The sequence below is a fragment of the Varanus komodoensis genome, unplaced genomic scaffold (assembly GCF_004798865.1).
Source record: "Varanus komodoensis strain SLA01 unplaced genomic scaffold, ASM479886v1 scaffold1, whole genome shotgun sequence".
NCBI classification, from domain to species: domain Eukaryota; kingdom Metazoa; phylum Chordata; class Lepidosauria; order Squamata; family Varanidae; genus Varanus; species Varanus komodoensis.
In genome coordinates, this window is record NW_025335268.1 from 50,435,636 (window position 1) to 50,449,311 (window position 13,676).

General features: G+C 39.0%; 2 protein-coding genes across 8 annotated transcripts in view; both read right to left on the bottom strand.

Moving 5' to 3' along the window:
* TPD52L1 (TPD52 like 1) overlaps positions 1-917 on the bottom strand; it is a 43,388-nt gene extending 42,471 nt beyond the window's left edge. The window contains exon 1 of the mRNA XM_044425297.1: positions 870-917. The gene's annotated coding sequence lies outside the window, so the exon portion shown is untranslated. The remainder of the gene's footprint in view (positions 1-869) is intronic.
* Positions 918-1,139: 222 nt separating this feature from the next.
* Positions 1,140-13,676, bottom strand: part of LOC123020919 (trichohyalin-like) — a 34,329-nt gene continuing 21,792 nt past the window's right edge. For 4 of the 7 annotated variants that reach the window (XM_044425185.1, XM_044425191.1, XM_044425200.1 and 1 more), the window contains 5 exons: positions 12,513-12,697; positions 11,310-11,464; positions 10,687-10,849; positions 9,653-9,811; positions 5,698-7,109 (listed from right to left, as the gene is read on the bottom strand). In XM_044425185.1, the coding sequence (XP_044281120.1) occupies positions 6,804-7,109; positions 9,653-9,811; positions 10,687-10,849; positions 11,310-11,464; positions 12,513-12,697 (968 nt within the window). In that variant the 3' untranslated portion in view covers positions 5,698-6,803. Of the gene's footprint in view, positions 1,441-4,149; positions 7,120-9,652; positions 9,812-10,686; positions 10,850-11,309; positions 11,465-12,512; positions 12,698-13,676 lie in introns of those variants that run through there. The other 3 variants (XM_044425219.1, XM_044425209.1, XM_044425239.1) reach the window with 3 other exon arrangements.

Sequence of the window (13,676 nt, forward strand, 5' to 3'; positions counted from 1 at the left end):
TCCATGTGTCCCCTTTTTAAAAACCCTGTAAGGTCCCCCATATTCTAGAGCCATAATCGGAATCAGAATGATGCATCAGGTTCCCTAGGCACGGTCAGTTCTGCTGTAGTTTTGGACCTTTTTTTCTATTCTTTGTAGCTTTGAACACCTTTACATACTTTTCTACTGAGTGTTTATGCTATCTTTTATTGTTGTTAGTTGCAAAGTCATCTCCGACCCATCGCAACCCCATGGATAACATTCCTCCAGGCCTTCCTGTCCTCCACCATCCCCTGGAGTCCACTTAAGCTCACACCAACTGCTTCAGTGACTCCATCTAGCCACCTCATTCTCTGCTGTCCCCTTCTTTTGCCCTCAGTTGTTCCCAGCATTAGGGACTGCTCCAGGGAGTCCTTCTCTGTAGGTGGCGAAATATTTGAATTTCATCTTCAGTATCTGGCCTTCTAAAGAGCAGTCAGGGTTGATCTCCTCTAGGACTGACTGGTCTGATTGCCTTGCAGTCCAAGGGACTCGCAGGAGTCTCCTCCAGCACCACAATTCAAAGGCCTCAATCCTTTTGCGCTCAGCCTTATGGTCCAGCTTTCACAGCCATACATTGCAACTGGGAAAACCATAGCCTTGACTATACACACTTTTGTCGGCAGGGTGGTGTCTCTGCTTTTTAGTATGCTGTCTAGATTTGCCATAGCTTTTCTCCCCAGGAGCAAGCGTCTTTTAATTTCTTGGCTGCAGTCCCCGTCTGCGGTTATCTTGGAGCCCAGGAAAATAAAATCTGTCACTACCTCCATTTGTTCCCCATCTATTTGAAAGGAAGTGAGAGGACTGGATGCCATGATCTTAGTTTTCATAATGTTGAGGTTCAAACCAACCTTTGCACTCTCCTCCTTCACCCGCATCAAGAAGTTCCTCTTCACTTTCTGCCATTAGAGTGATATCATCTGCATATCTGAGGTTGTTGATATTTCTCCCAATCTTAATTCCAATTGGTGATTCATCCAGCCCCGCCTTTCTCATGATGTGCTCTGCATAAAATAGGCAGGGTGACAGTATACAGCCTTCCCAAACTCTCATTTTTGAACCAATCCATGTTTCCGTGTCCAGTTCTCACTGTTGCTTCTTGACCCGCATATAGGTTTCTCAAGAGACAAATAAGATGGTCTGGTACTCCCATCTTTTTAAGAACTTGCCACAATTTGTTGTGATCCACACAATCAAAGGCTTTAGCATTGTCAATGAAGCAGATATTTTTCAACTACTCTTAATTAGGTTGAAGCCTGAACCCTTTGTAGCAGCTTTGCCCTGATCAATCAGTAGGAAAGATTAAGACCTTGTTCCTTTTGCTACCTCTGCCTGGACAATGTAGTCAATCCATACTGGAAGAGTTGGCTTGACACAAGACAATTTGAAACTATGGTGGCTCTGATGGTCCACAACAAACACCTGGAGCAGGAAGCAAGAAAAAGTGGTTGGTGCTGGGAACTGATAAATCAGCTTAGTATAGATATCCCAATCATCCCACCCTTCTTTTTTGCCACAGTAATTGTGTATGAGACCAAGACATTGTGGGTTGTCCTCAGCTAGAGACCAACCACAGCAGGTCCCTGTTGTCTCTCCAGCCTCATTATCCTCCTTTCCTTCTCTCAGAGTCCCAGTTTTTCTAGCCTCTTTCAGCTGTCTGTGGCCTCCCCTTCCACAGACAGCAGCCCCAGTGTAGACACTGAGCAAGGGTCTCAGCTAATTTCCTCACTGTTTGAACCCTGCAAATTGAGCTCTATAGGATTCATTTTGTTTTCTGTCAGGTATACGAAGGTTTGCTTGTGATATAAGAATTGATGAATTCCATCTTGGAGTTCATATATCGGCTAGCTAATTCCCAAAAAAACTGTACTGTACAGTTTTTTTTAAAAAATAATATTTATATACTGCCCCATTCCCATAGGATCTGAGTGGTTTTGCTCTTTTTGTGCACCTCAACCAATCCTTTTTTGGGTTAGCATGTCTCATTGGAACAGATCTGTCAAGATGTGCTAAGACCAGTGTTTAAAATTCCTTCAGACAGGTATATATTTGAACATGTATACACACATAAAACAAATGAAAAACTTTAGATTATCAAGAGCAGTTATAAGTACATGATTATGAATGACAAGGAACACTTTTTGAAGTGGTACTCTCTTGAGGAACATTCTTCCCAGTAACATACATCAAACCAGCTCAGTTTTTATGCTTGGAAGTTGGCTCTGGTGGATCTTTTCCCTGATTGGTTATATGAGCAGGTATTGACATTTATGTTACTAATCTATTGTCATTTCTTCTGTTTTTCTCTGTATGGCTTTTATATTGCTTTTAAAATGGCATTACTGCTACCTTGCAGTCTTTATAGAGTGATAAATAAAATAAAATAAAATATACATTCTTAATACATTCTTTGCGTTATTTTTCTGCAAGGACTTGGATCAGACAGCTGAGCAGTAACTGCCAATGAGCTAGATACATCTCTTAACGACTTGGATGCAGTGATCTCCTCTTATTCAGATTTAAAACAAATATGAACGTACATTTTATATAAATTAAATGACTGACTTTGAGCAACACACACTCTGACTGTAATTCATGAATTATAAAATGAGGAAAATAATAACCTAGCTCAGGGGATTGTGAGAAGAATTAATTGCATAGAAAACACATAACAAACCCCTACAATCCTGCAAGTAACTTCATATGTAAGCTTGGTCTTTGGAGTATGGCAGTGACATTTCAAAAGCAGTCAGTGTGTGTCCCAAGGAAAAAAGTGAGAAATTCCGCTGTATGTGTCATGATCATTGTGGCATGCACCTGGACATTCATTCAGAGGATAAATAGTAATAACATACATTTCTGGGAACACATATCTATGGTTCTTTGAAGGTTTAGAATAGCATGTTTGTTTGCTTGTTTTTTTAAATTTAGGAGAAGAATAGAATGAACAATTAGAATACTGAAAATACTAAACTTTGCATTCCATCTTAATTCTGCTTCTTCACAGATAAATGTTTGAAATATCATAGCTGCCAAAGGCATCTATCATGATATACATTTAAAATTATTTTCCCGTAAATTGCCTATGGGATTTGAATCTGAATTAATGTGATAAATAAGTTATTAACTACTTTCTTGGGATGGTGGACCCTTTGCAATTTTATACTTAACCTTGGGCTACAAAACAGAATTTGCTATCTATGTAAGGATATGATGATACATATGAGAAGCATGGATTGTTGTGGGTTTTACATATTTCCTAAACAGCTATTTAAACCATAAGTTGACAGATCACTGAAGCTAGTGAATTCTTATGCACTGAAAATTAGAGAAATATTGTGTACACTATGTTTTGAAGAATGGAGTATAGTTTAGGAACTTACTTAAAAACATAAAAATAGTAAATTCAAAATATATAAAATCATTGCAACATAAAATGACCAACAAAAGAAGTGCATATGGTGAATGCAACAACAAGAACATTGACTTAAACATCTGAAAAGATCCAACAACTATAACCCCCCCCCCCACGCCCCATAATACGATGCATTGAAGAACAGAGCCCCTCTCATAATATTAGAATGGAGGGACATCATTGTACCTGTGAAGTAGCATGGGCTGAGATTCTGTTACCGACTTAGCTTCATGGCTGAGTTTCAGTCCCACACTCTTAACCACTATACCACAATGGCTCTATATTAGCTCTAATGGCTGTATGGCTTTCATTTTTCCTGCAGTCTTGGAGCCAGTATGCCTATGTACACCAGCTGCCGAGACACATGGGTGGGAGGGTGCTCCTGCTGCTGATCTCATGTCCTGTGGATTTCCTGAGGACATCTCAGTGCCAGTCACTGGAGGCTTCTGTTGTACTCATGTTCTATTTGTGGGTTTTCCATGGCTCATGTTGCTGTGCTAGATAGGCTACGATCCAGCATCGTTCTCTTTATGTAAAGACACATTGGGCAGCCCTTCTAAAAGCATTTTATGAATGTCCATAAAACATAAATGGCTGTATTGTCCTTCATGTGACTGCAGGCAGTTCTTTTCCATGTTCCCCCACCTTCTGGGATGAGATACATATTGATTGGAGAAAGGGGATTCTTGGTTGTAGCACTATTTGTTGAATTCTCTTTCCAGGAAGACTTGCCTTATGCCTATTTGTTCTCTTTGTACCAGCTGAAGACTCCCCATGTTCCTCTACTATCCCAATGGCTTTAGCATTGCTAACTTTTAGTCTGTTTTGTGAAATACCCTGGAAATATCCAGATTGACAAGCAGCACAGATATGAATAAATGGGATAAAAGTATAATTTGCTGCACCAATACAAAAGTGCCTAGGATGGTACAAGGCAACAGCTCTATCACAAACAACTCTGTGCTGACACTGAACTACAACCTGGCAATGTTGCCTCCTGGTGCAAATGCATAGGAATGAGTTAAGTTCTTTATTTTTAAAATTTATTTTAATTTTTGTATACAGCTTAACAGGGATAGTCAAAATAATACAACAAAGTAACACAGGGAAAGCTAATAACTGGTTTTGGCAATGAAAAGTTCAAATATATAGACGAAATCACATTAAAAATGAAGCTGTTCATTCGCTAGAAGTAGTTAACAAAAGAAGTATTTAATGTGCAATCCTGTGCATGATTGAAAGCAGAAAACTGTACATCTCACAGCATTTCCTGGCTGGCCACGGAATGCTGGTAGCAGTAGGCCTTTTTTCTGTCTAAACATGAATAGCACTGCACCTTTGACAAAGTAATACACCTTACACTGCAATCCCAAATACATCTATTCAGAAATAAACTACATTCCATTAATTCTATTCATTCCCTGGTAAATGTATAACTTTAAAAATAAACCATTAAACAATATTATTATTAATATATTAAATGTGTCCTCAATTGAATATCATTGGAAACTATGTTACAGTAAATCACTTGTTACCCTATACAGAGTAAATATGGATTATGTTTAAGTTTATATAATTATCTCTCACCCAAGTTCTAATTGACAAATCTTTCTCCTGAATTAATATATAATAAATTTTGGTTCCCAGAATGCTGAAAATGACTATGAGAGCAATCTCATGGTTTCTACTTGGAGTCCCAGGGGTTACAGAGGGGTTCAGGCCCTCTCCCCTGGTCTTGGGTAGAGCTCTGACCTCAGAGGTCTCTTCTTGAATCTTTCCAGCTGTTGCAGTGGCTTCATGAAATTGGAACTCCAACCCTGTAGTTGGTCTGGCTTGTGGATGGGGAGTGAATGATTGCCTGAGGGATCCTAAGCATCAGCCACCCAAACATAAGAATGCCCCACTCCTACACAGAAGGGAGATTAGACAAATTGTGAGGCTAATTGTGAAGCTCTTTAGAGTTCCCCTTTTCTGGAGAGTGGAGAAGCAAAAAATGACCAGCTGTTCCTTCTGCCCTAACTAGTACAAGACTGGCAGGACTTTGAACAGGACAGAGCCTCTACAATCAGAAGAGCCCAATACTAGGGCTTCTCTAAGCTGACAATAAGTCATCAAGTTGCATTAAATCATTCAAATTTTGTTGAACATTTATCTCAAAACAAAGTCCATAAGGAACAAAAGCCCATTTACACCCCCAGATCAATACTTTCCCATGCTGACTACCATATCTTTCATTAACTTGTTGAATTTCTTCACAGAATATCCCATTTTGGAAATTTCATCCCATTTTTTCTGATTGAAGAGACTGACGCAATGTATGTCTCATTTTTAACGCTGAAATGGCTTCATCCAGCTGCAACATCTTACTGGATACCTGTAGAAGATTGCTCTCTTTCCCAGTAAGCTAATGAAAAAAATTGTCAAAGCTAAGATGATGTTTCCTAAGAGTCAAGCTGCACATTACATTAAGAAAACTATTTTTTAAAGAAGTCTCTTCTCTTTCTTAACAAACAAGCAGCTATGATCTGGACCTGAACTAGAAACCCTGCTTAGGAAAAAATTTAACCTTTTCCCTATTTTGTTTTCATGAAGATTATTGTCCTAAAACAATATGCCCAAAGTTGCTTTCTGCACATAACAATTTCTGAGGGGAAATGCAGCATGAAGAATTGATTTTTAGCAGGACAACAATGCAGGTCAAGAGGCTTAGGTTATCCCCACCCCACTTTCTCTCACACTATTATACTAACCCAGTGTTGGTATCTTGTGGCTGTTTTATGTTGAAAGTAAGAGAAGTGACATATCTTAATACCACTTTAAACAGCATTTTAACATGTAGTTTGACCCTACAAGCAAAACCACATTGGGTTGGCAGTTCATTTTTCAGAGTAAGTCAGAAAACCTAAGTATGCTTACTTGGGAGTAAGTCCACCGAATTCAACAGGACCTATGGATAGACTACAAGTGATGTAATGTTCTTTTATGTAAATGCACAGGGACCCAATCGAAGAGACAAATGGAGTCTCTCCCCCATACCTCTCAAGTCCTGTGTGTGGGAGGGGAATTACTTTTAAAGGAAGAAAAGTGGTGGGTGAGCCCAATTAAAGCATTGGTTTTAACCTTGGTTTGATACCATGTTACATGAAGGACTTCCTATCAACGAGGTCACACTTTAAGATTAGCAAGGAAGGCCCCCACATTGCACCTGTGAGAGCAATTAGGTTGTGAGGACTTTTTGCACAGTGGCCCCACACCTCACACCAGTGGTACGACCTGCCATTGGGGGTCTTCCAGATCCCACCTTTGTAAGCTTTTAAGAAGGCCCTGAAAACATACTACAGTACTTTGCTTTTTAAGACCCTATCAGTTTTCATTGTGTTTTATCATTGTATGCTGCCTTGGGAGGGCTTCTGCCCTGAAGGGCTGCCAAGAAATATTTTAAATAAATAATACATATATAATACCTGCAGCTGCCTAACATAAATATATGGGATGCATAACAGAGTACCTGCTTCTGTAGATTAGATGCAAGATCAATCAGCAGAGATTCCTCTCTTTGTAACTCAAGGTTGTCATGCTCCTCTTTGTCTAACTTAGCTCTGATTTCAGCTAGTCGACTGCACAGTGTTGCAACATGCAAGTCAAGAGATGTGGTTCCTTCTTTCACAATTTTGATCTGTGAGAAACTATGAATAATAAATAAGCCAGGAATGGAAATAATGAAAACTCACAATAATCAACATAAAAAATGCTTCAGAAGTGTCTTGCACAGAACAATGCTGGTGAAAATATAAAGATAGGATTACAGAGCACCTGTGGGGCTTCTATCCATGCAGGCTGAACCTGTTAATGTATAGACTACCATCCATCTGCATTGCAACAGAAATCTGGAAAACAGGACACTGAGCCAAAAGAATCATAGGTGTCCCCAGTCACTTTGAAAAAGTTGGGTGTGCCAGTTCCTTAACTCCCTGATGCCATACCTTATGTTAGGGGTAGCCAGACTTGCTAAACAGAAGAGCCACATATGGTAAATGTCAGATGCCTGAGAGCCGCAAGAGGGTGCCTATGGGCGGCGGCAGCAGATGGTGAGTGGCAAGCTGCAGAATAAACGCAAAGAGATGCATGCGGCTCGCCAGCTTTGGTTTGGCCACCCCTGCTATATGCCTCATACTAAAACTGTAGGCCTGCCTGGTGCACATGAATTTCCATGCGAGGCTCTGTCTCCCATCCATCAGTATCAGGGCTCTCTGAAGAACAAAGGAACCATTGATAGAATGGCAGGAACAACAGACCCTCAAGGAATCACCCAAGTGTACTGTGTTGGATAGCAGAACTGGACATTTCCTGGTAGCACTAATGCAACAGAAAATAAGCAAGCAGGAAGTAAAGGCTTAATCCTTCCTGCAGTCATCTATTCTCCCTGAAAAGCCTCCGGATTGCTTTAAAGGGATTTTTTCTAAAATTGGAAGTGAACCCAGGTGATTAAAGCTGCCTCAGGCCATGTGTAAGGGACAGTCAACAAGTACAGAAGGGGGTATAGCATATCGGTATCTCTCTTTTCAACCTATCTTCACTTTTGAGTGCTTACCTTTGCTGACATGTCCTACTATCTCTGCGAATGTGGAATCAGGACCATGCATTTGCTGAGATAATGGGCACTTCTAGATAACACTCTATCGATAAGTATCTTGTCCTGCTGCTTCTTCCATCTTATTTTCTTACCACAGAGAAAGATGGATCAACTGCAGAGGGCCGCCCAGTTGGTAGCACTAGGGGTGCTCATTTCAAAGCATCCAATGACTAGGTTATCATGGCACATGAACCCAGGCTGTTTCCCCCAGGGTGGCTTGTTCTTGGGCAAAAAACCACCCTGACAACCCATGTTGTAGCTGTTATTGTACCAACAAAGGGTTCTCATGTTGCAGGCAAATGATCCCATCATGGGTCCTGGAAATAAGATAGTGAGCCGCGTGGCAGTTGGGTGCAGCTGGCACTGGCTTGCTCCTTCCCACCATGACCGTGACCTTTCCACCATGACCATTTGGGGCTTCCTGAAGCTTTTTTGCCTTTTACCTCCTCTTTTTTTCCCTGGAGATAGCAACAGTTGTTTTGACAGTCCCTGACATGCCCTTCAGAGTGCACGAGCATACATGGTGCATACAAATGTTCGATTTTTAAAAAATTATGTTATCTGCACTTGCTGCCCTGTGGGGGTCTGCTGTTCTCCAAGTCCAGAGCTTGACTTGCTCAATGCCATGGGGTACCTTCTGCCAAAGTGTAGCAGATACCACACCTGGACATTGACCTAAAGAGGCTGCAAACAGCTTCTTTTGATTTCCTATACTTTCACTTGACAACAGTCAAATGGCAAGCTGTCAGGGGAAAGCAAAGATGCAGCTAGTGTGATTTATACTTTTTGTGGCAATATCCTTATTTTTTAAAAAAATATTATCCCTCAAAGTGATGTACACTTTGTATTTTTCCCCTAATACTCTAGCTGCTTAGGAAAGTCCACAAGTGCATCCTGCTGGTTTTTTTTTTTGGGGGGGGGCGGGGTACAGTTTGAAGTAAAAAATCTGTGATGAGCTGTTTTCAGCTTGCAGCTGTGATGGGAAGAGGGTGATGCATTGGTCCTGCCATGGTATCCCTTGTGAGGAAGGGAAGGGGCAAACAATCCACAGTGAGCTGAACTGTCTCTTGCGCAGTGTGCGTTGTTCGCGCAGTACCCAACCCACCACAGATTTTTGCTAAGGGGTGTTGGCATGACACACAAACATGCTGCCTACGCACACCATTGAGCAGAGTACTGTATAAGAGGACTGGTGGGGGTGTCAGTCAGATTTCTTACTTGGAGATCCCAGGAATTAACCTTTTACACCACTAAACACTTCCCAAGTGTTGAGCACGGAATGCTGTAATCAGTATGTAAAACTTTTTCTCTGTCTCCCGTTCTCTAACACACACATACATAATTTCATTTGTATACCATCTAATAGCCAAGTCATTTATATATCTTTCAAATAAACGAAACAGTACACAACTATGAGTGAAAAACATATATTCATGCTTTATGCATATAATTCTTTGATTTCCTTCTGAACCTGGACTATGTTTATTGGTTTGTGTCCCTTATAAGAAAGGATTTCTACTGCATGTTTTTGAGATCATAAGAAAACATTAGTTACTAATGAGAAAAAGAATTACTTGTCAAACAACCTTTTCAACAGTTTCTTGAAAAGTTTTCTTTTCCTGCTCCAGAAGTGCTTGATGCCTCTTTATCTCTTGTTGCAGATGCTCTCCATGATCTTTCACCTTTCGAAAGTGAGAAATGCTAGCAGAATAGGATGTGTAGCTCTCCTCCTTGAGTGCTCTTTCCTGTAGCCAGTTACATGAGCAAAGATGGGCTAAGCATGAAATTAGTTTTATTTAATTCTTGGAAGTATAACAGTCAATCAATGGCATTTAGAGTAGTAATCTGAAAATAAATGCTAGCTGTGTGGCTAGCATGCTTCTGGGTGAGTACACCAGATGTTTCATGTGGGTAGTTTCTACCAATGCAGAGTGACTTCTTAATTCCCCTTCTTATTGAAAAGTCCTCAACAAAAGCCTTGCATCTATAACTAAGGAAACAATTCATGACTCCTGAATGTTGGTGCCTATCGAGAAATACAAGAAAAATTGCTTGAGACGGGTAGTAGCAACAACAGAGAAAAAAAAAATCTCTTACAATCCTGCATGGGGATTCTTTGAATTGAGTAGACCAGAGTGGATTTACATTTGACTCCTTCTGTTATGAAGAATGATAAAGGACCTGTTTGGAATCTATTTAGGTGATCACAACTTGTTCACTTTTTCTTTTCCTTACTTGATGTTTGAACTGTGAAAACTGTACCCTTCAACAGTTATGGAATCTTGTTTTCCCTCTATCTTGCAAAAGAATATTATTTAAACATGATTTGCATAACATAATTATGTCTTTAAATTAGCAATGTTTTCACCCCTCAAGAGAAAAAGAATGAATATTTAATTAGCCTATTCTGCAAGTGGCCTTCATGAGTGAGCAGATGCCTTATTTATCAAATTGTTACTTGTGCCTTATTTATCAAATTGTTAATTATGAAAAATGCTTGCAGAAAATGGAACTATTACCCAACTTCCCAAAATCAGGCTGCTGAAAAATAGCACCTCTTTGCAATATATACAACCATATGCACACTGTTATCAGTTGATCAAATTGTTTCTTTGCTTACGATGTGTGTTTGCTTGGTAAGTTCCAAGAGCCTGGATTGCAGCATAGCATTCTCCTTGCTCAAAGCTGCATAATCATCCATTATTTTACATCTTAAAAAACGATCCTGTTCTGCTAGTAGCTCTTTCTCGTGCATTTGCTGATGAAGGAAAGACATCTCATTTCTAATAAAAAATATAAGCACATTTATATAAACAATTATATCCTGCTGTCTGATCCAAAAAACCTGCAAGAGAGCTTTACAACTATAAAAAAATTACAATAAAATTATAAAATAAGTAGAGCTACAATAAAATCAAATCTATAAACGTGGGATCTAAGCAGCATATCATCATACAAATTCAACAGCCAGAACAGAACACAGGGACCTAGAAAAGCTTTTGAAACAATACTGCCTTTGACAGTCTCTACAAACCTCCAGGGAAGGTGTAAGATATATTTCCATCAGAGCTTAGTAATGTTAGTACTATGGTAGAACAAGGAAGATCCTAATGAGCAGGTAGGCTCATACAAAATAGCAAGACAGGTATATGTGGGCAGATGGTCTTGTAACTTCTGTAAATATTTGCAGGGTTGAAAACAAAACTACTAGCCGTCACAATCTCCTAGAATTATTGGTATTACCTTAGTTCATGGGTAATTTGCTCTTGTATCGATGCTGTTTTCTTAAAGATTTTATGTTCCATTTCATGCACAGTCGACTGCAATTTCAGTAGTTCCTCTCTTTTTCCAGAAAGCTGCAACTCCATTGCCTTCTGCTGTTCCAACTGTTGCTTCACCTTGATTTAATGAGAACATGAGAGAGAAATATTCCAAAATATTCTTAAACCAAGGAAACTTAATTTAACTTCATTTCCTGAATACAATCAGTTTATTCATATTTCATTGTCATTTAAGCATAGTTGAATTAATATTTAAAAGTATATATAATATTGGGTCTTAGCAATGGTTGTAATTTTATCTTTTCCCAGATATCAGAATGCAAATCACCCTTGTGGATGTAGTCCCTTTCACGAAAAAGGGCACTAAATGAGAAAACAAAACAACAATCTTCAGGTACTTTATTATATTAAGCAGAGCTTAAGTATTATCAATCAAGTGATTGATCAGTCAATCAAATAGACACACACACAGGCACAAACACAACATCAAGGTGGCTACACTTGATATATATCTATCTCAGATATCTCAGTGTAGGGATACACACACACACACAAGCTTGATATAGATCTACAGACTTAATAGAACTCCACAGTTGTGGTGGAATTATCCCCCAAGTCAGCCTAGAAGTCCTTACAATCCCTTGTAGGAGTTCTCTGGTTTGTTTGCTTAAGACATTTGGCTCAATTTAATTAAACTATGATCTCCATAACAGATATATTTCCATATTGTGATATCTAAAAGCATCTTTGGGGGTCTAAAATATTGTGGAATCATCTATAATGGATGGGAAAGTTGTTTAACTGAAGACAAGGCTTAGTGGTAGAGTATATATTTTCCATGCAGAAGCTCCTAAGTACAATGCTAGTATCTCCACATTGGACTCAAAAATCTCTTGCCTGAAACTCTGAAGAGTTGCTGCTAATCAGTGTTAACAGCACTAGGGTAGATGGACCAATGGTCTGATTCAGTATTCTGCAACTTCCTATGACGGGCTTTTGGGCAAAAGTTGGACTAGATTATCCTTTTGTACTCCCATGGTGGATGTAGATTAGGGCATGAAAGATTCTGCCTTCCCACCCTTGCATGCTTTCTCTAATAAAGAAAGAGAGGATCAACCATATTGGTGTTTGTAATAAATTACTAATAACAAAGTAATTAATATACCTTTGTTTGTAATGCAAGGGTAGTCTGTTCTCTGTTACTCAGGTTCATTTGCTGCTGTTTCAGTTCTTGCTTGGCAAGCAATATCTCCTCTTCTTTTGCAGAGATTTGCCTTTCTTCCTGTTCTTTTTTTCGCTTCAGTTCAAGGATTTCTTCTACCAAAACTTGCTTCTCTTTTAAATGAAGCTCTAAAGGAAGCACAATTTTATCAACATTTTGGTAGGCACTTACCTTTAACGTCTAAACTGACTAGTTCTATAAAAACTGTGTTATTCCTTTACTCAGAATTAACACATCATTAGGGATACTAAATTGCAATAGATCCAAATACACAAGTTTGTTTGCTGATTTAAAAAAACACATGGTTCAGTGATAGTCAATTAAAAATACTTAATTTCTTTGTCATATGAAAATATGTTTGCATATGCATAAATTATACATTTGTGGCAAGTATCATATGTGTTCATTCAAGTGCTCCTGAAGTTAGCCTGAAAAACATTTCTTCTGTTCATAGCATGAAGGCTTATATGTTTTAATATAACAGTAATCATTTAATTTTTACACCTTATACTTGTTTTATAGCTTACCCTATATTTCACAGGAGATTTCAAAAATAGACAAAAGGAAATAAGTATGCTCTTGGCAAATTGCTTCCATAATCACTGCACAATCACTTCAAGGATCCTCCTTCCATATGGTCCTACATTCTCCCTGTAATCAATTAAGACTTTTTCTATGTCCCACACTGGATAAATCACTGTGGGTGGGAAAAGACCTTCTCTTTGTCAGTACCAAAATATGGAACTCACTTCTACAAGGAGCTCATTTTACCCCTTCTTTTCTGTTTTCAAACATTTTAAAAATATTTTAAATCCACTAAAAACTTTTTAAAAATTAGACAAGCCTTTGGCTTATTTCCTTTGATGTTTTATATTCCACCTTCTATATTGAAATGTGTCTTGGCTTCTGGGTTATTGTCTTGATATATTTTTATTATAATGTTAGTATTGACCCAGCCTACATGCCTAATGCTGTTGACCTGCAAGATAAGACAGTAGGATTACCTGACACTGAAAATACAGCAGTATGCATTTGAGGTGGTGGTGGTAGAATGGACCTATTTATTGGAAACTGCCCTCAGATGGGGATATTTAAGGAAAGGTAACC